The following is a 21,202-nucleotide window of genomic DNA, read 5'->3' as shown; positions in this document are numbered from 1 at the left end:
TCGAAAGTGGACAAGCTCAAAACGTTTTACACCCCATTTACACCTGTGTTTAGCGTCGTCCACTTGTGATCCGATCGACAAAAACGCATCTTAACACCAGGTGGAAAAGGCCTTGTTAAACAAAACACAGAGCTCATTTTCTGCAATAATCAAAAACCCAATGGAAAAAATTCTAATGGGTTTTGGTTACACTTTATTTTAAGGTGTCTGTGTTAAAGTGTAATGATATATTTAAGTACTGAGTAATAACAATTAACTACACGTACTTACTATAGGTTTAGGATTAGGGTTTGGTTTAGGTTTAGTTGCATGTAATTATGCATAATTTCTAGTTATTACTACAGTAACTACATGTATTATGTATAACAAGGATGTTTGTTGAGGGAACCAGCGTGATGCTTACCTCTAGGCTCGCCTACAAAAATAAGCCAACACTGCAGCACTCTATTAGTATAACGAGAGATGAACAATAACCAAAAGCTGCAAAATTGTTATTTCATGCTAGTTAGTGCTTGTTAACTAATGTTAATGTGTAGGATCTTATTGTGAAGTATGGTTTATTTGCTTTGGAAAAAAAAAGAAGAAATTCCACATCTGGAAGAAGACATTAGTCATTTGCAGTGTGCGGATGTATTTTAAACTTCACTTCCCACATCTTTTGAGAACAGTGGGAAATAACACCTTGTCCTTGGTTGGTATTTAGAGGCTATACTGTGATGAGCTTATTCCGTCAGTCCGGTTTTATCGTTTGGTATGTTCGGTGTGTAGAGATGCGTCATCGGTTCTGTTTTTAGCTCTGGAAGTGATCTGCGACAGTCTATCATGAGCTCTCGTCTGATACCGTTTCCATTGTCAGGCACGTGTTCTGCTTTTCCTTGTTGAATAATTCGCCTGCCAGGGACATAATAGGTTTGAGCTGTGACCCTTTCTACACATACCAGTCCACAGTGTCTGTCTATTCCAATGAAATGACAAATATCACTCGCTGTATCTTAATTACAATTCTTTTTACTTTTTCCATTTGGAAAATATTCACAAGACCTCCTGGATTTATTGAAATATTGTGTAGCCTTATTGTGTTCTTGAGAAATGAATGTTATCGTGTGAATCTTATCACATTAGCATTAGGTTTATCAAGGTCATTTTATTATGGTCTTGTGAGGTTCCGCTCTGTATTGGGCCTTAGGGAGTGAAGTCCTTATTTTTACATTTTGATTCGGTTGTATATTACAAAGTGGGGCCTACACGAGAACATGTTTACATGTCCAATTTGGTATCATACTTTTTTTTTTATTTTTATCATTCTCAGTTTGCATTTTTAAGTGTCTTTTATGAATTTTCCACAGGGCTTCTTCAGGAGAACCATTCGACTCAAACTGGAATACGACAAGTGCGAACGCAACTGCAAGATCCAGAAGAAGAACAGAAACAAATGTCAATACTGCCGCTTCCACAAGTGCCTTGCAGTGGGCATGTCCCACAACGGTAAGAGCTTCACAAAGAGCATGCGATTTAGATTATACACAGTCGGTTTATGGCTTGATGATTATAGATCTTTAATTGTTTTATCAGTAATCAAGATGGTGTTCTGTTTTATTACAATAATATTCCGTAACACGTAGTTTAATTGCTTTGAAGGTCAGGAAATTTCGATTAGAATCAATATATAGAACAACAACCTTTAGACACCCTTTGCTTAGACATCATGAGGTAGCACAAATCTACGCTTTCCTAGGGCTATCACAGGATAACCGCAGATGAACTAGGTGACACGGAAGACAAGCCGTTCCGTTCTCTCACGGGACTTTGACCTGGATCTAGGGTAGCCTCCTCTGTTAGCAATCGCTTGTGTCATGTGCCGCTGTTAGCATAATCCGTTCAGAGGTAGATCTGTATCACATCACACCATACACCCCCTCCCACGTCTGCCCTTTGTCCCGGTACTGATGAAGTGGCAGCAGTGTAATGACCTAAAGTTCTACTGCTCGTCGTTTGTGTGTGAACTGGGGCTGACGATTCAATACATTAATATAGCGCAATTAATTATTAAAAGGAAAAAAAAAGGGCAAACATATTAACGCAATCTTTACCCTCTGACCAGCATTTGAGTTTTGGGGATTTTTCCTAGCATCCGAGCTTCTCGAGTGTGGATCTGCACATACAGTACAGCAGCAATCAAAAAGGGCCCGTTCTGGTATTTCATTCGCGATATTACGTTTTTCTCGAGACAGAAATGCAGTTGCAACTGATTTTGCTGAATTAGACGGATTCCCGGGTCAACATATTTAAACAACATTCCTGTCTGAAAATGTATTCCTAACCAATATCCCTACCCCTAAATCTAACCCTACCCTATTAGTTATCCCTAAAATGATAGGCGAATAACACTGATGTAGAAGCACTTACCCCTGGTTGTAAGCCTAAACTTGAAATAAAATATAAACTTGTCCCTCAAGTCTAATTGGTGATTGGAATGTTGTTCCAGGATCAACTGGAATGTTGATCCAAGAACTTGGTAATGTCATGTTCTGTGGCAGCAAGCACAAGGTTGCACATAGTTTAATTGGTAATGTCTGCGTGCGTGTTTTACAGCTATCCGTTTTGGGCGGATACCCCAATCTGAGAAGCAGAGGCTGAAAGCAGAGAAGGACGTCAACGGGAAAGAGGAGCTTCAGTCTCAGCAGCCGGACACAAAGAGTCTGGCCAGGCAGATGCACGAAGCTTACCTCAAACACTTCCACATGAACAAAGCCAAAGCACGCGTGTTTCTCACAGGCAAGACCAGCACTCCGGTGAGTGTCTGCAGTGTCGGGGAGCAAACTGACTCGCACAGTCAATCACTTACCCACTATTCACATTATAATGCTCACACAAGCTTAGTAAAATGTGGAAATAATAATAATGAAAACACGCTCTCCTAATCTGTCAAAAAAGCATTGGAAAGAATAATACAACACTATTTTAGGTTTGTTTTTTTGTTAGCTAAATATTGATTTAAATGCTGCTGTTCATTGGTATGTAATCATGGATATATACAGTATATTATAGTTTTAAAGGGTTGGTTCACCCAAAAATGAAAATTATCCCATGATTTACTTGCCCTCAAGCCATCTTAGGTGTATATGATTCTTTCTGATGAACACAATCACAGATACATTTAAAAATATCCTGGATCTTCCAAGCTTTATAATGTAGTGAATGGGGGGCCTGATTTTGAAGCAAAAAAAAAAAAGTCCATACATCGTAAAAGTACTACACACTGCTCCGGGGGGTTAATAAAGGCCTTCTACATCCTGCATCATACATCGCGTCACGGGTTACTCTTGTGGCGCAAGTCGACTTGCGCAGTATGCGTACGGTCATCTGCTGGAAGCTAGTTATTTTAGGTTTTGAAGTTTTAAATATGGATATTTTTCTTATAAAAACACATCCTTTCACTTGAGAAGGCTCCCTGGATTATTAATGCCCTGCAGGCCCCCCATTCACTGCCATTATAAAGCTTGAAAGAGCCAGGATATTTTTAAATATATCTCCGATTGTGTTCGTCTGAAAGAAGAAAGTCATATACACCTTGGATGGCTTGAGGGTGAGTAAATAATAGGGTAATTTTGTTTGTGGGTGACCTTTAATAAAAATGAATTAAATTACGATGTTTTCCCCAACACTGAGTGAGGGTGCATCGGTAGCTAATTTCACAAACGGAGAGGGCTAATTGCAGTAGCTACTCAATTATTGAGCTGAACGGTCTGAACGCACACCTATTCTCTGACTGTCCTCTCTCTGTCCTTCATTGAAGCCTTTCGTCATCCACGACATGGACTCTCTTCAGCACGCCGAGAAGAAACTACTCACCCAGCTGCTGGGCAACATGACGTCCGGCGACGCCTCCACTCTGCGGGAGAGAGAAGTGGAGGCCCGGCTCTTCCTGTTCTGTCAGTATGCCTCGGTGGCGACGGTCACGGAACTGACGGAGTTCGCCAAGGCCGTGCCCGGCTTCGCCACCCTGGACCTCAACGACCAGGTGACTCTGCTGAAGTACGGCGTGTACGAGGCTCTCTTCGCCCTGCTGGCCTCCTGCATGAATAAAGACGGGCTGCTGGTGGCTCGCGGGGGAGGCTTTATCACCCGCGAATTTCTGAAGAGTCTGCGCAAGCCTTTCAGCGACATGATGGAGCCCAAATTTCAGTTCGCCATGAGGTTCAACGCTCTAGAGCTGGACGACAGCGACCTGGCGCTGTTTGTGGCTGCCATTATCTGCTGTGGAGGTGAGACACAGGGAGAGCAATGTTGAAACGTTGCTTAAAGGGTTAGTTCACCCAAAAATGAAAATTGTGTCATTAATTACTCACCCTCATGTCGTTCCACACCCATAAGACCTTTGTTCATCTTCAGAACACAAATTAAGATATTCTTGACGAAATTCGAGAGGTTTCTGATCCCCAAGCGAAAGCCACGTAATGACCACATTCAAGGCCGAGAAAGGTAGTAAAGACAATTATTAACTCCCTGAGGTCTGAAAACGCGCCGGCGCGTTTTGCAGGGTTTTTTTCACATTGCAGCAAAACAGACTTAAAATACTCCGTCATTTTTTGTCATAGAGACATAAGTAATATATCAATTGAAACTATAGAATATCTTCTTTTATTTGTATTGTAAATGTTGTGCTTTTTGCAAAATAAAGAAAACTAAAATGATGCATTATCTGTCCTCTCCCTCTGAACAAAGTTTAATCTGATAGTTCTCAGAAAATGAACTATAACTTAGTGACTACTAATCACCAAAAAATTAGACTTATGTCTAAAGACACGTTGAAATGTCAGGTTTTAAATCATGTAAGTCATATCGAAAACAAAAATTCTGTGTTTATGTAATCTGTATGAAAAGAGACACATGTCAGAAATCCGTGATTCAGCTCATTATCCGCTAATGCGGCCACGCCCACGGAGCCAGCGCTATTCAGAGGCAAATTATGAGTCAATACAGGCATACATCATCTCAATCATGTATTTATTGTCTTGAAAAGTGTTTATCTGTATGTAAAAGCCATGGTTAGCGACCTCTGGAAGATATGCCGTTAGTTCCTGATATGTCCTCTTCTTCTTTACAATAATTTGTGGACTAAAGGTGTATAGAGCGCCCTCTGGCTGCAAGCATGAATTGAAAACAGTATCCAGCACTCATAGTGATGATAATAAATAAGAGCTGAAGCTAAATTGAGCTGAGACATGATTACAGAGGTTTTTTTCACAGCCTACCTGACTGAAAGGCCTCATTATTATGCAGCACCATTCGAGGTTCTTTATGCGGTTCTTTTGTCTTCTCAGGTGTAAATGAGCCATTATTCATGATGATTCACGCCTCCACGCATACTGTGTTTCTTGACAAAAAGTGTCTTACAAAAACTAAATCAATATATTGTTTTACATGAACAAGTAGGCATTATAATTTTTACATAATTTTGAAGCAAAAACTCTAGTCTACAACCTCCAATACCCAGAAGTCTTGTAAACACAGATTTAATATACTTTTTTTTGGCCTTATTTCAGTGACTTAAGTTTTTTGTTTTTTCAATAACCACGCATAAACATTATTCTTCAAAAATACAAACATGTAGATACATGTTTCTCACATATTATGGTAGCCTAGTTTGTGCTGAATACAGTGTAATGACACTTTTGACATTAATATGTTTATGAACAACTGAAAAAAGCACAAATGTCAGGGCATGTCAAAACTTTTCCAGGCCCCAAATCAGCCTCAGACTCCAGAGGGTTAAAATAGTCAACGTGACTGCAGATATGACATAAAATTAAGGTTAAACCACTGTAGTCACGTTGACTATTTTAATAATGTCTTTACTACCTTTATGGGCCTAGATTGTAGTAGTTACATTGCTTCCTCATGGGGATCAGAAGCCTCTTGGATTTCATCAAAAATACCTTAATTTGTGTTCTGAAGATGAACGAAGGTCTTACAGGTGTGGAACGACATGAGGGTGAGTAATAAATGACAGAAACAGTGACTAGCAGCTTTTAAAAATTGGCTTTACTCAGAAATAAAATACTTGACATTAAATTGATATGGTAAAATCACTCCAGAAATACACTGGGGTTTTTAAACTGTGGTCTGGAGGTCACAAAGGGGTGCTATATTTGAAAAATATGTCAAAGTTTAATTTAAAGTATATATTTATCAGGCATTTTTATCTGATAACTTCAAGTTGTCAAATATGGTCAATTTAATTATTTTTGCTTTGCTTGATGTATTTATTCATTCATGTATTTATTACGAAAAACACACATGTTGCTGTCCAAACATGGTGATATATTTGCTTTTCCAAATTTGGACCTAAATTAGAACCTAAACTTCCCCTGTACCCGTTCATGTACATCCTACAGCATATATCTCACCTCCTTTGCTGAACTGTAAGTAGGTTAGTTGTGGTTCAGGTTGTTTTTATGTCACCTCTGGAGTCCCACAGTCAGAAGCTTTTGAGAGACATGACATAATAATTGGTTAGAGCAAGATGGGGATTTTGTTCTCCTGAGGACTAGCTAAAGTAACCACAGTTTCCTGTTCCCTCGGAACCGCGGTCGTGCGGCGGGGACCCAAAACGCAGATGGTTCCTCAAACCACAGCTTCCTGGAGAACCGTTCCGACTCTCTTTTTTCTAATCTAGAGAGACACCGTTAGCAAAACGACTCTTGGAAAATAAACGTTTCAAGAAGTCAATGTTCTTTACTTCAAAAGTTCAATATTAATATAAATATAAAGAGAAAATAATGGCATGTAATTTGAATTATTCAAGTAAACAGACTTGGTACCAAAGTAACAGTGCTTTTGACATTCTTACATGTCTCTTTTGTCCCTCTCTGTGGATCTTTATTGACAGACCGTCCAGGACTGAGCGACGTGCCACAGATCGAGCGCATCCAAGAGAGCATAATTCATGCCCTGCGGCTCCAACTGTTGTCCAACCACCCCGACAACAGCTTGCTCTTTCCCAAGCTGCTGCAGAAACTGGCCGACCTGCGGCAGCTGGTGACAGAGCACGCAGAGCTGGTACAGGAGATCAAGAAGACGGAAGACGCTTCACTCCATCCTCTTCTGCAGGAGATCTACAGAGACATGTACTGAGCTCGAAGCGTTCCCGTTCTCAGGAAGCGCCGATACACGAGAGATCCCTCTTTGTTCGGGACAGGAGATAAAAAAAAAAAGCCTTTGAGTAGGCAGTAAGACCGGCGGGAACATGTTTGGGGTGTGTACCTGCTTTTGGATCAAGCACTGCTGGGGCATTATAGGGCAGTGTAATTTTAGGCTCATGAATATTGCACTAAGCTTTAATAGAGCACTGACTTTCACAAGGACGATGCCTATAGTTCTGTAAATAAAGTGCAATAGATGCTTTCCGCTATAACATGTACCAGGGCCGTTGCTAGCGGTGCGAGAGGTGGTGACAATTCTAGGGGCCTGCAAGCCCCCTGTACACCCACCCACCTCAAAATGCGATTTCAAGGGACCCACAGCAACAACCTGCACAAGGGCCCCGGCCCCGGATACCCCAGCTAAGGCCCAGATGTGTTTAAAAGAAGCCAATTGCATTTAAGTGTAGTAAGCATATGACACTCAATTAACAATAAAACAGGACACACACACACAAATATGTATTGCTAATTAAAGTGTCAATTTCAGCTTTACAAGCATGTTTTTTTTTGTTTCTTTTGACACTGAGATGATGTGCAGGTGATCTCCTGCTCCATCTTAATGTAATATTTGCTGGGCGGGGCTTTAGATATAGGGGCGTGGCTATAATCAGGTGTAACTTTCAGAGTCACCACTTCTGCCAAATAAGCACCAGCAATATTTAGGACCTGCGATCTTGAATACGGGATGATTTTTCATGGTTTGATGCTAGAATGAAATGTTTAGAGAGAAACACATAAATCAGATTGTTTGTTACCTCATTTGAAATGCTTGTACATTTTGAACGTCATTTGTAAAATATTTTGTATAAATACTGTATAGCACTCCAACTGTAATTTTACTGTACAAATGTGTTGTTTTTTGTGTATTCGATCGGTAAATTATTGTTTTATTGAGGTTTACTTCAGGGGAAAATTTAATTTTCTTAGCATTTAGAGCCAGATCTTCTAGTAGTTGATGCAATCCACAAGACCCTCGATTATCAGAGAATGCTTTGTAGACTTTGGTTGTTTGAGTTTTAATGAAACATTTAATTTTCTGTTGTGGCTTTTGGATGCGTCATTGGTGTTTGTTGTTTGAGATGTAATATAATGTTCATAAAAATGTTTATCAAAAAAAAAAAAAATGCAATGAGCGGCGTGGAAGTGTTTGTTATTACAGGCGCCATCTTTTGTCTGCTCTGATGTACTGCAAGCGTAAACTATAATCCGGAAGTTCTGAGACTGTCCTATTTGACGCGCCGTACTGACGTTAAGCACTATGGCGTGCCTTCAGAGAGCGTGCTCACTCAAAACAAACAGTTAGGATTTGTTTGAACGGGATACATGCATTGTGCAGGATGAGGAGCGCGCTTTAGAGCGAATGGATTTTACCGAAGGATCCGCGCTCGGCGTGTTCAGCTGTGAGCTGTGCGAGCTGTCCAGTCCGTACAGTTTCTACGGGCAGAAGCCGCCAAACACGAGAGCAATAGTGTAAGTACACCACTATTTGTGAGATTGCTCTGCACAGAATTGTTGCTCAACGCTCTCCAGATGCAAGAAAGAAGGTTTGTAATGCGGAGTTAGTGATATACAATGACGGAAACGTGTAATGATAATCTAAGAAGTGCTCAAACCCCATCTTCGTGACAGGTGCGATTTGCAGTGATGTCACGATGACGTATGGAAAGATATGACGTAATTATTGATGATGATTCTATAAATTCAGCAAAAAAGAAACAATAACCATAAACAATTATTGCACATTCTCCCGTGGAACAGTCCTTAAGACACTAACACTAATTCATGTCCCAGTTTCAATAACAGGACACTAAAGAGACCTTTCAACTCACCCTGAAAAACACCAGGAGAAAAAACAGCACATGTTGTTGCAAAAATGTGTGACTTTCTTTCTTATATACAGTGTATACCGATATTTTGAGGAATGTGTCATTTTTTTGTCTTAATATGGAAGCCAACAATGGTTAGCAGCATTCAAAATATTTTCTTCTGTGTTCCACGGAAGAAAGTCATACAGGTTTGCAGTGACATGAGGGTGAGTAAACGATGACAGAATTGGTAATTGTGTGTTAATTTATGTGCGGACAGTATGGTAAGCCATTTTAACATTTAATCCTTGAAGGCCCGGTTTCACAGGTAGGGCTTAGATAAAGCCAGAATTAGTTCAAATAGGACATTTAGAGGGTTAGTTCACCCAAAAATGAAACTTCTGTCATTTATGATTTACCCTCATGTCGTTCCACACCCGTAAGACCTTCATTAATCTTCGGAACACAAATTAAGATATTTTAGTTGAAATCCGATGGCTCCGTGAGGCCTGCATAGGGAGCAATGACATTTCCTCTCTCAAGATCCGTAAAGGTACTAAAAACATATTTAAATCAGTTCATGTGAGTACAGTGGTTCAATATTAATATTATAAAGCGACGAGAATATTTTTGGTGCGCCAAAATAACGACTTATTTAATGATGGCCGATTTCAAAACAATGCTTCAGGAAGCTTCGGAGCATAAATGAATCAGTGTATCGAATCTGTCACGTGATTTCAGCCATTGGCAGTTTGACGTGATCTGAATCATGATTCGATACACTGATTCATTATGCTCTGATGCTTCATGTACTCACATGAACTGATTTAAATATGTTTTTAGCACCTTTATGGATCTTGAGAGAGGAAGTGTCCATTGCTCCCTATGGAGGCTAGGGCTGTGTATCACCAACAATGTCATGATACGATACGCATCACGATACTAAAGCCACGATACGATACGTATCACGATATGGTTCAATTTAGAATTTAAATTTATTTTGAGCAGAGTTTAGTAACAGTAATATGTGTTTATTGAATAACCAGTGTTATAACAGTCGTGATAACTGAAAAACTATTTTGTTTTTGTCATTAAAAAAAAACAATGATTTAAATTAAATATAAAAAAAATTGTCACAAAAAAGCTTCTTTTAAAAGCTTGCTTTTAAAGTCACTCCCTTAGTAACTGAATTGACAATTACAGTGACACTGAAGCATATCAACAAAGCTCAATGACTAATTTCACTTGCAACAGTAAGTTGACTGTAAGAAAACTAAGTTGGTTAATTATATTGGCTATAATATTATAATAATGTCTATACTGCCTGTTTTTTTTTTCCATCTGTAAAAATGATTTTTTTGGATATCAACTCAAAATATGTTCTAGAACAACATTTTTTTTTTATTAACGTGGTCTACAAAATATGGGCTACATGAGTTTACAATACACACTTAACAATAAGGTTCATTTATTAAACATCAGATAATGTATTAACATGAACTAACCATGAGCAATACATACTGTATTAGTTCATCTTTGTTAATGTTAGTTATTAAAAAATACAGTTGTTGATTGTTTGTTCATGTTGGTTTACAGTGCATTAACTAATGTTAACAAGATTTAAATGATGCGATGTGACCGCAAAGGGCACTTTCACTTTCACGATCAAAGTGCACGCCACTTATAAGCATTGTAAATGCAGTATTACAGTATAGCTACACATACCAATTAAATGCGCAGGTCTCCTCTCGTGCGTCCTCCCCACTGGACGAGGCCAATATCACTTTCGTTTCACTTTCAGATATCTCTATTATATATGTCATCACTGCTTTTACCTTTCTAGATGTAATTACCGAAATCAAAACAGTCCATAAACTATATCCTCACGAAAACTTAAGTCAAGCCAGCTCGCGCGTCAACCTGAGAGATCGGCCTCCAAATTTCTCGGTTTCTAAATGGACGGTTTGGCTTGATTGACAAACGCTAACGTTCGGGCATGATTTATATACCATCGACCTGTCCTAAAACGTTAGCACGCTTTGATCGATGACTTGGTGATCGCGTGTTTCTCCGTTCGAGAGCGCATTTCCTGTTCACATTCGCGACAAAACAGCTGATTATTTACGAATGAAAGCTCACAGAAACGTGAATGTCTGATTGCATTGCTTGCTAGCGTCAATTGACATCACGTGATTGGCTAGATTTAAAAGCAAGACAGACTCGATACGGCAGCTGCTGTATCGATACGCGCATCGTCAGGAGTTCATGACGATGTATCGTTGTATCGATATTCTGAGCACAGCCCTAATGGAGGCCTCACAGAGCCATCGGATTTCAACTAAAATATCTTAATTTGCGTTCCGAAGATTAACGAAGGTCTTACGGGTGTGAAACGGCATGAAGGTGAGTCATTAATGACAGAATTTTCATTTTTGGGTGAACTAACCCTTTAAGTAGGTTTTATAAATCTGAAAAGGTGTGCATCTTGAGACAAAACGCATTTAAGATCAGTTTCAGTGCAAGTTGCTTTCAGTTAAAACAGCTCAAATATGCATTGCAGTCTGGGACTAGCTTAAGCCTTGTCTGTGAAACTGTGGAAAATGTACTAGTTATATATTTTCATGTTACTTCTACTTTACCAAAGATTTACAAGTTGAAAAGTTCCAAATCCATTTGTTCTGTTATCTGTAGTGCAGTGCGTTTAGTGCGTCAGAAATAGAATGCGACATTCGTTACTGTCGGTGACGTGGTGCGTGTTCTGTGTAGACTCTGCCAGTTTACACCAATGTTACTAAAATTCAATGATTTATAGTTTCCATAGACTATTTACTGTTTCTATCAGCTTTATGTTGCGCAGCTGCCAAACTTGCAGTGAAAACAGCAGTTTCAATGGAAAATTTCTAAAGCGTTTGTTTAACACGTATACTTTCTATTCACATGGCTTTTTTGCTCCTTAATTGGGAAACTAATGTTAAATTATGTGGCATTTAATGACATGCTTTTTATATGCTATATAGGCAAATAATAATATACAGCAAAATAAATGTTATAAATAAAAAAATCTATACACAACTGATCAAAGTTCAGGGTTAGAAAGGTTTTTTTAATGTTTCTGAAAGAGCATACTCACCAAGACTGCGTGTATTTGATTAAAAAAAAAAAATACAGTAAAAACAGTGAATTTGTTGTGTTACTTAACAATATTAAAGAACTGTTTTGTGTTTAAATATATTTTAAACTGTAGTGTTTTTCCCTGTGATGGCAAAGCTCCATTATTCCAGTCTTAAGTGTCATAAAAACTTTCAGAACTCATATGTGGATTTGGTGCACAAAAAAAAAATTCTTCTTCTTTGTTGTCATCTTATTAGGCTCAGATGTTTAGAATACGTGGAGGTGTTTTTTCTCAAGATTTCTTGATGAACAGAAATATTAAAATAGAAATAGGAAATGAATATAGAAATGCCTTTACTGTGTCAATAAAAGTTTTAGTGATCATTTTGCAAGTTTACAATACAAGACTAGGGGCATACTTATTACATAAGGCAGGGCAGCACTAAAATGGTAAATATTTTGTTATAATGGAGCATAGGTTTTCCATCTTTCTACTTATATACTACACACACACACACACACACACATATATATATATATATATATATATAAATCATGAAGAAGCATTAAAATGTTAAATATTAGTATAATTTAAGGGATTAAATATTAAAACGGCTTGCCATATAAACGTTCCAAACTACATCAGATGTCACCTACAATTTCACAAGCATTTCCCACTCATTTTACTTTAATGTTTTAAAGTACTCGAAGACCTTGACAGCTGCGTGTGTTTATTGTAGTGACGTTACATTCTACTCTGAATCCTGTGTCCATAAATAAGCGCTTTCACATAAAGCACTATGGGCGATTTTACTTATTATTATGCTAAACCATGAAATGTATTGTTAAGCCCTCACTAATATACTGACGTATGATTCTGATTATAGGCAATTTATATTTCAGTGTGTGTCAGATTAACACACATTATGTTCAGTTTTCTTATGAAGTGCATGTGCTGCTGTGCTCTGTTCTGTCTTGATGATGATGTCCAATTAACTGTAAAGTGTGAGTGCGTTTTCTGAAAACAAGCACCTACTTGAACAGCCAAAGAGGGTGTAGGTTGCAGAAACATCCTGGCCAAAATCTTGTTTGAATGTTTGTAGTAGCCTATTGAGCAGGCCATAAATTCATTTTAATGTAATGATGCATCTTCAATGATGTCAGGCTGAATCTGTGTAAAAATGAGTCAGTGATTGAGATGTGCTCTGTCCCGCAGGCTCTTGGAGGAATGTTATGGCATGAAGGATCCCTTCAGCCCGGAGAGAGAGAAGTTCCTTGTTTTAGGATCCAAGTGCTCTCTGTGCAGTAAGACGGTGTGTGTGGGAACGGTACGTGTGGCTCCTTTTTTCTGTGTATAAATCAAATATTTGAATCTGTTAATTACTCATTTGTTAGTGTTTATTTTTTATGCTTGTACATAAAGAACAACATATTGATTGATTGCTTTGATTTATTTCAATATATAATGTATATTTGAACACATCAATAAACTTTCCTGTTTTTTTTTTTATTCATGACAGGACTGCAGTCTGTTCTACACCAAACGCTTTTGTTTGCCATGTGTGCGGGATCACCTTCATCAGTTTCCAGAACAGGTTCAAAACGAGGTGCTGAGGAAGAAGAGTGTCCAGAAGATGTCCTCCCCATGATGATATATTGTTTATGAACAGAGGACACTAGTGAGCCATCTGGCCAAGACACACACTATATAAATGTGTGTTGTTGTTTTTTTGTCTCTTTATATGAATGAAAGGTGGCAAGCCATCTTTTGATTTAAATCATATGTGCTGTGTGATGTTTTTAGTTTTACAAAAGCACTAAATGCCTAGCAGCTATGAAATAAATGATGTTTAGCTGAATTATTGGCTCACTGGTTTTGATTTGATTACAGGTGATTAAATGATATAGATGAGATTCGAACCTGTTGCTGGAGGAGTGCTACATTGTTCTGAGTGTGGGCAGTACCACTACACCACAGCTGGGGAGCTACTTACTTCAAGATTTTCCACCTTGATTTGAGCCCTACTCAGCCCAACTGGTTTAGTAGCAAAAAACACAGGTGAGTAGTGAAATATAAGTTCCAGCACATGCATAGGAAGAGATCTGTGGCTCAATGGTAGAGCACTGGCACACAATGCCAGAGGTCGCTGGTTCGACTCCAGCCAGATCTCGGGGCAGCGGAGCGGCTGACCGGATGGAGCGGAGCGGAGCAGAGTGGCTGACCAGATGGAGCGGAGCGTGGCGGAGCGGGAAGGAGCGTGGCGGAGCAGAATGACCAAGGAGGACTGGATGGAGGAGCAGACAGAGAAGAGGAAGAGTGAAGAAAGGAGCACCCGAAGAAAGGAGGGGGACCGTGGCCTGGGTCCCCCCCCCGGCCTCCGGGACAATGACCAGCAGCGGTTATAGAGAAAATCACCAAAAAAAACCGCTTTTGTACTTAACAAAAAATTTTAATTTTTTGCATATATACGTTAGTATATATGTATATAATAGGGGCAGCAGGGGGGGGGGGGCACCAAAAAAAAAAAGACGAAATCCCCCCCCCCCCCCCCTTTAAGTATAATTATGTTAACATTAAATAACTGTATATAATAATTTATCTATACACATAAATTTATGTATATACATAAATAATTGTATATATCTATATATTTGTATATACAAATATAATATACAATTATTGTAATATATATTTATTATAATATACAATTATTATAATATATTTATATATTGTTATATACAATTATTATATATAAATATATTATTATAATATATTTATATATTGTAATATACAATTATTATATATAAATATATTAAATAATTTCATCATAAATGACTACTTCCCTAAAGCTGTCCTGGAGGCTCCACCAACACAACACATTGCATCAATTCCTCATTACACACCTGATTTAAACCATTACTACATGTCTGAAGTGGGTGTCCAATAAGGAACACATACAGTGTGGGCCTCCAGGCCAGCTTTGGGAAAGCACTGTCTACATAACCACCTACCTGCAAGATTCATGCATTGAAGGACTACATACATTTCATTTAAGGCAGCTTTTAACTCCACAGCTGTACATCAGTAGTCGTCATATTTTTTTCAACAATAATTACACAAAAATAAAACATTATTGAACAAAGGATACTTCATCTATAAAACAAGTTTCTTCTGATTGTGCGCTGCCAACGGTCTGTCAGTAACAGCATGACCGCTGATGTATGCGTCCAGCTCCTTTATGCAGGTGAATACACAATGAATATTTTTGCTCTTGCTGGTGTTTTTTCTACTGGCTATCATGCATTACAACCACTAGATGGCAGTAAAGCCATGCATTTCTAACACTAGTTTTCTTCCAAAGCAACTTTGCTGAAATGACATTACCCAAACCAGAAAAATAGCTTTACACTTAAAGAACAAAATTGGATTTTCAACCTTGTGACAGTCACTTATTTCTGACAGTAAAACTGTGTTTGTAGCAATTACGTTTCATCTTTCTAATGTCATAATTACAGTATAAATAAATACATCACTTTGGTCCACAAAGCCTGCTATCCTTACTGTAATACATTTCTGCATTTATAGTTGAACACATTTGATTTTTTTCCACACATCACAACATGATTCAGCTGTGACGCTTAAAAGTCTTCACACATACAGAGGGACACTACTGAAAAGAAATTCTGTAGGGGGTGCTGGAACATTTCGGATACTTATTGGTAATGCCAAAGTCAGCCAGAGATAAGCATTCTGCCAACTATGACCTCAGACTTGGCAAGGAGATAACGGATCACACCGAGGTTTAGCAAGTGACTCAGCTTCACTGAAAGAGTAATGTTCATTATCATAATGTTCGCATCATATTCAATCACACAATAGCGTGTATTACAGCTTTATGACACAGCTGAAGCTAGCTCGTTGCATTATAAAGTTTTGCTGTTATCTTTTTAATACCTTCATGTGATTTACACAAATGGTAAAACACAAATTTCAGTCTGCAGCTGTGTTGCCAGATCACAAAAGAAAAGTAAGATCCAAATTAAAACATTTCATATATTTCATTAAGTCTTCTCCACCTTTTCACTCCAATGCCCTCACATTATCCATTTTTAAAAGACCTAATTTTATTGAGAACTATTTTAATTTAAAAAAGGAACTTTAATCATTTCTTTTCAAATATCTACATTTCACGGTCTCAGAGTTCATGTTCTTTTGGGTCTCCGACACTTTTTAACCAATCAATTTGGATGACTTACATTGTCATATATATATATATATATACATACATACAGATTGCATGTAATTTGGATTACATAATCACATTCCAAAAATCAAGTATTTGTAATTAGAGTAAACAACTTTTTAAAATACTCGTAATCAGACTAGTTACTTTTTTTATGGATTACATGATTACATATTATTACATACATGTGATTCTTCAAGTTTTTCCAGCGGTGAGGTGGAAATATAGATGAAATATAGACATTAAATAATAATAATATAGGAAATATAGATTAAATATTTGATGTAGCAGTGATATATTGAATTAAATGTTTTCAATATTTGTTTTTGTAATGTTGCTGTTTTCTAAATTTACTTAATTTTAAGTAAATATGATTTAAAATCATAAGATGTGATTTTGTTTTATTCAGTGTTACTCTCAGCAAACACTATCAGGTTAGTATTTTAAAGTATTAACTGTCCATACATTGCAGTTTAAAAATAATCTGTTGAGGCTCTACAATATATGTGACATCAAATAAGGGTTAGCACAAAAGTAATCTAAATGTAATCCAAAAGTATTCAAATTACGTTACCAAAAATGTGCAATCTAAGAGATTAGTATATATGGATAGGAATGTATTAAAAAAGAAATGTATAAATATATATTTATGCATTTCGTTTTTAATCAGTTTCTAGCCAATCAAATTGATTTTTATTGGAAAAATATTTATGGTGTTTTGACTGACTTTCAAATCTACAAGTCACACTTTTAAAATTGCGCTCCCTAATACATAATTTTGAGTCTTTTCGACACCCCCGGACTCGGAACCACTGCTATACTACCATATTCATAACCATTCAAAAATAACCTGAGCCACAGTGGATTAGAATAAGCGGACATGGCAACACCGGACTGAAGGGAGCGCGAGTTTCTACTGTTTGTATCGTTTTTCAACGGTGGGCGGGCACCGTGCACCGCCGGCCAATCAAAAGCGTCTTCTGTTTAAATAGCCTCTGCTGTCACTCTTTTTTTCCCCTGCCAGTTTACTTGCGATCGCCATATTGGGTGCTCGCCTACTCGAATGACTTGTCTGTTTTTCTTCGGAATTACTACGAGACGGGATCGGAGGCGCGCGCTGTTTTCATGACTTGTTTTCCACGCGCACTAGTCTTTCTACACGCATCCGCGCGTTTGTTATGCGTGCGCTCTGCGACTCGCTCGGCTTTCTTGGGAGGGATCGCTTTTAGTTAGACTGCGTCTGGCTCGATTGCGACTGCGAATCTCGGACAAACTTTCATGTGCAAAATGTCAAAAGTGCGCGTCTCCAATGGAAGTCCTACGCTGGAGAGGGTGGACGCGAGGCAGGCGGACCATGCCAAACCGCCGGTCTGCCGAAATCTCTTCGGCACCGTGGATCGCGAAGAGTTCGCCAGGGACGTCGAGGAGCAAATGCGGGAGATAGAGAAAGCGTCCAAGGAAAAATGGAATTACGACTTCGCCAAGAACGAGCCGCTCGAGCCGGGCAACTACGAGTGGCAGGAGGTGGACGCCAAAGAGGTGCCGGAGTTTTACACCAGACCACCTCACGTAAAACGGGCTACCTCTACCGGGACTGTGGACCATAACGGGAACCACGATTATTTGTTGACAACTCCCTCCCTGGAGAGCGTAGGGGGGGACTCTGACAGCACGGAGACCGGGAGTCGGACGGACTGCCGAACGGCGCTCTCCACGCCGAGGAAAAGACCGTCGACAGAGGATCAGGGTAAATGTTTTGCGAGCTCGTGACAGGGCTGACGTTTCAATGCTCTGTTCGCCTGGTCCGATAGCGATACCAGACAGCGCTGTTTACGCGCTGTTCTCGGGGGACAAACGCGTTGCCCTCCCGTCATACTCGTAGTGGTGAAACTGCTGCATTTGCTGTCTAGAATGCGACCGAGACTGAAATCATTCGCTTTTCTAACACAGTCTTCATTCTTCCAATAGATCTTCCTAGCCAAAGTAAAAGACCCAACGTCCACGCGACCGAGACGAACCGCTGTCCGGATACGACGAGTTCGCCTGAGCGAGAGCCCAGCAAGTCGGATCCCAAAACGTAAACAAGGTGAGTGGGTGTCGTGCTTACTGTCTGGCGTGGACCTTAAACGCGTATTACTTTGTATTAAAAAAAAAGTCAAAAGTCGCTGTTTGTTTGTTTGTTTGTTTGTGTTTATATAGATTGTTATGCGTTAATAATATTGGTTCCTAGTCGATTTCAGAGTCGAAAGTGCTTGGTCTGGCGTTTTAACAAAAAACCGCGTTTGGGCACTCAGTCACCGCAAGAGTGACAGTCGAGTCAAACGGGACTTAAATGCACAACATTGTAGTAACACGTCAGCAGGTCTCTTGTAGGGTGTGCGCGTGGGAGGAGGGGGTCCGGGTTCACAATGCAGGCATATACTTGCCCTGGTTGTCCTTTATTTACGCTCGTGCATCGTGAAAATAAGCGTCAATGTATGCTGAAATATTTTTTTTTCAATTTCATGTATTGTGTGTATCTGAGTGGCACTCGCGTTCGACATGTTATTTCCTTTGCTAATCAACTTTTTTTGTTGTTGTTGTTGTTCCCTGCAGAGAGAGATGAAGACTCCTATTTTCTCCATCAAATACTTCAAGAGCTTTATGAAGTAAACAGGGACAGCTGTTGAAAAGTACAAAACGAGCCTTGGAGAGGCTGTATAAGCACTGAATTTTTACACTAATGTTTTGGCACTCGACAGAATATATTTGCCTCAAAAGCAGACGATGTAGCAGTGTGCAATTGGAGTTGCTTCATTTGTTCTTTTACTACCTATGTATATACTTTCATTTTATATGTAGCACATTTAAATGTAATATTAAGATAAAAATACAATCATTTATAAATGGAGTGCGTTTGACTTGAAGAATTGCTGTGCAGTTTTTAAACGTCTCCCCAAAATTAACCCTTTTAAAGTAAGTAAATATATCTATGTACACACACACACACACACACACACACACACAGACACACACACACACCATTTCCCTTTAATTAGGTTAAACAATCCCATTGTCTCAGTTTTGGCTGGCTCAGGATGTTAACGTTCAAAAGTACAATTAATGCGAATCAGTGCTCAACAGCAGCAGCAGCACAATCTTGGCCATTTTTAAGTTGCACAAATGTCACTGTCTGCATTAATGCCATTTATGTTTATTGGTACTTAATATGATTTAACCAGCCATGGTTACAGCACTTGGTCATGGGGTGTTCTTCTCTGAAGGGAATGTGATTCCTAGTGTGGTATTAAGGTTTTCATGCTTCTTTACAGTATTATATCCCTGGGTTATTCCACTAATTTTATTTTCTTTTATTTAAATTATTTCATTTTTTTTCCTTTTGTTATTTTGGCATAATGATATAAATTCTCATGAACTACAAATCCTACTGAGTACACATTAAAAAAAAAAAAAAAAAATTTAAGTGCAACTGTAGTGACCAATTGATTTGCTTTTTTTTTTTTTTTTTTTTGTCAATTTTATGTTTTTCTATTCATTGCTGTGTAGCATAATGTTTATATAAATATATATTTCTTTTTTTATTCTTTAACACTGGGCCATACAATTAAGAACAACATGATGCCACTTCTTTGCCACAACATATTTGGCTTTCATGTTGAACATGACATGGCACTATGACAAAAATATGTATAAATCGACAAAAAACAAACAAAATTAAGACGTTACACTGCACATGTGTAAAACATTGAAGTGTACCTGTGCGTACTGCTTGGGATAGAAGAAAAAAAAAGTATAAAAAAAAAAACACTGAGGAAATTATACTAACTTATTTATGTTAAGCTTTTTGTCATTTATGACTATCCAAAGTGGCATTTGTGCATTTTCTGTATGTACTTCTTTTTATAAGTTTTTTTTCTTCTTTTTTTTCACAAATTTGTGCAAGGTTGCAAACTGAGCCTATTAAGAATTTGATGTGGATTGTGTACTGCTTTATAAATGAGATGATTAAACCATAATGACATGGACACCTTCACCTGACTCCTTTCCATTATATTGTGCAGAAAAAACTCTGAATGTGAACACACTCTTGGGGGAACTTAAATACACCTCTCACACCCTGCATTAGCAAAAGCCCCAAACTGACTCTAAGCTGTGCAAGTAACCAAAATACATTTAAAACTATTTTTTATTTAAGTGTTAAATACATCTCTCTCAGGTGCTAAATTGGTATTTGGCACTGTGCAACCTATGTAATTTATTTATTTATTTATTTATTTTTGCCACCCACACAATATAAGCACCAGAACACAAATATACAATTATTTAATTTTTTATTTAATTCAACTGTGCACAGTTTTTTTTTTTTTTTAGTAATATTTAACAGAAATAAACAAAAATTCCTTTAAAAAGCTTAATTTCTGACCTACTGTAATACACATTATATGATTAACTTGCCATTAAACTGGTGGCAATACAAATTTGAGATCCCTATTAGATTGTCTTCAAATAATGTGCTACCTGTAATATTTTATATGAAATATAAATGTAAATATAGGAAGAAGCCCAGTGTTTAATCTTATTTTGAGATATCATGTCAAATAAGACGACCCCGGTATGTTTTGAATAAGCTGTAGGCTAATATATTTCATAAACGGAATATTTCTGTGTCAAATGGAAACGCTGTTTGACTTTATTGTTTGGTCGCGCGTGCTGACTTGCAAAAGACACACACACCCTCAAATATTTATCACGACTGGAGATAACGTACATGGGCACTCTAACTTATTCTTCTCGTACATTAGCATTGTAATATACGGGATATTTTTCAATGCTATTT

General features: G+C 38.2%; 3 protein-coding genes, 1 long non-coding RNA gene and 1 other non-coding gene across 10 annotated transcripts in view; 4 read left to right on the top strand and 1 right to left on the bottom strand.

Moving 5' to 3' along the window:
• The window catches only part of pparaa (peroxisome proliferator-activated receptor alpha a), a 58,675-nt gene extending 50,426 nt beyond the window's left edge, over positions 1–8,249 (top strand). For all 5 annotated transcript variants that reach the window (XM_048154866.1, XM_048154865.1, XM_048154867.1 and 2 more), the window contains 4 exons: positions 1,347–1,485; positions 2,593–2,792; positions 3,797–4,265; positions 6,893–8,249. In XM_048154866.1, the coding sequence (XP_048010823.1) occupies positions 1,347–1,485; positions 2,593–2,792; positions 3,797–4,265; positions 6,893–7,137 (1,053 nt within the window). In that variant the 3' untranslated portion in view covers positions 7,138–8,249. The remainder of the gene's footprint in view (positions 1–1,346; positions 1,486–2,592; positions 2,793–3,796; positions 4,266–6,892) is intronic.
• The window catches only part of LOC125244708, a 92,203-nt gene continuing 77,443 nt past the window's right edge, over positions 6,443–21,202 (bottom strand). The window contains exon 5 of the long non-coding RNA XR_007179364.1: positions 6,443–6,488. This is a non-coding gene — a long non-coding RNA (uncharacterized LOC125244708). The remainder of the gene's footprint in view (positions 6,489–21,202) is intronic.
• On the top strand, positions 8,389–14,626 carry cdpf1 (cysteine rich DPF motif domain containing 1). 2 transcript variants are annotated; one of them, XR_007179361.1, is made up of 4 exons: positions 8,389–8,675; positions 13,338–13,449; positions 13,642–13,835; positions 14,013–14,626. XR_007179361.1 is itself a non-coding variant. In XM_048154874.1 (3 exons), the coding sequence occupies exons 1-3, from the start codon at positions 8,566–8,568 to the stop codon at positions 13,768–13,770; spliced, it is 351 nt and encodes a 116-aa protein (XP_048010831.1). In that variant the 5' UTR covers positions 8,389–8,565; the 3' UTR covers positions 13,771–13,980. The 2 variants fall into 2 exon arrangements, 1 of the variants encoding a protein (XP_048010831.1); XM_048154874.1 differs by lacking the exon at positions 14,013–14,626 and having other exon boundaries at positions 13,642–13,980.
• On the top strand, positions 14,221–14,292 carry trnac-aca. Its single transcript has one exon. It is a non-coding gene; the product is annotated as a tRNA-Cys (tRNA).
• cdkn1ba (cyclin-dependent kinase inhibitor 1Ba) lies at positions 17,001–20,398 on the top strand. Its single transcript, XM_048154873.1, has 3 exons — positions 17,001–18,112; positions 18,334–18,451; positions 18,961–20,398. The coding sequence occupies exons 1-2, from the start codon at positions 17,644–17,646 to the stop codon at positions 18,444–18,446; spliced, it is 582 nt and encodes a 193-aa protein (XP_048010830.1). The 5' UTR covers positions 17,001–17,643; the 3' UTR covers positions 18,447–18,451; positions 18,961–20,398.

This window comes from Megalobrama amblycephala, linkage group LG14 (genome assembly GCF_018812025.1).
Source record: "Megalobrama amblycephala isolate DHTTF-2021 linkage group LG14, ASM1881202v1, whole genome shotgun sequence".
NCBI classification, from domain to species: domain Eukaryota; kingdom Metazoa; phylum Chordata; class Actinopteri; order Cypriniformes; family Xenocyprididae; genus Megalobrama; species Megalobrama amblycephala.
This window is presented reverse-complemented; position numbering and strand designations above follow the sequence as displayed.

What these genes read in the sequence shown, in the direction of transcription:
- cdpf1 (XM_048154874.1), top strand. Translation starts at nt 8,566, where the DNA reads ATGGATTTTACCGAAGGATCCGCGCTCGGCGTGTTCAGCTGTGAGCTG. An exon ending in CCAAACACGAGAGCAATAGT is followed by an intron (nt 8,676 to 13,337) that starts GTAAGTACACCA and finishes TCTGTCCCGCAG; the next exon opens with GCTCTTGGAGGAATGTTATG. An exon ending in AGACGGTGTGTGTGGGAACG is followed by an intron (nt 13,450 to 13,641) that starts GTACGTGTGGCT and finishes TATTCATGACAG; the next exon opens with GACTGCAGTCTGTTCTACAC.
- cdkn1ba (XM_048154873.1), top strand. Translation starts at nt 17,644, where the DNA reads ATGTGCAAAATGTCAAAAGTGCGCGTCTCCAATGGAAGTCCTACGCTG. An exon ending in ACCGTCGACAGAGGATCAGG is followed by an intron (nt 18,113 to 18,333) that starts GTAAATGTTTTG and finishes TTCTTCCAATAG; the next exon opens with ATCTTCCTAGCCAAAGTAAA.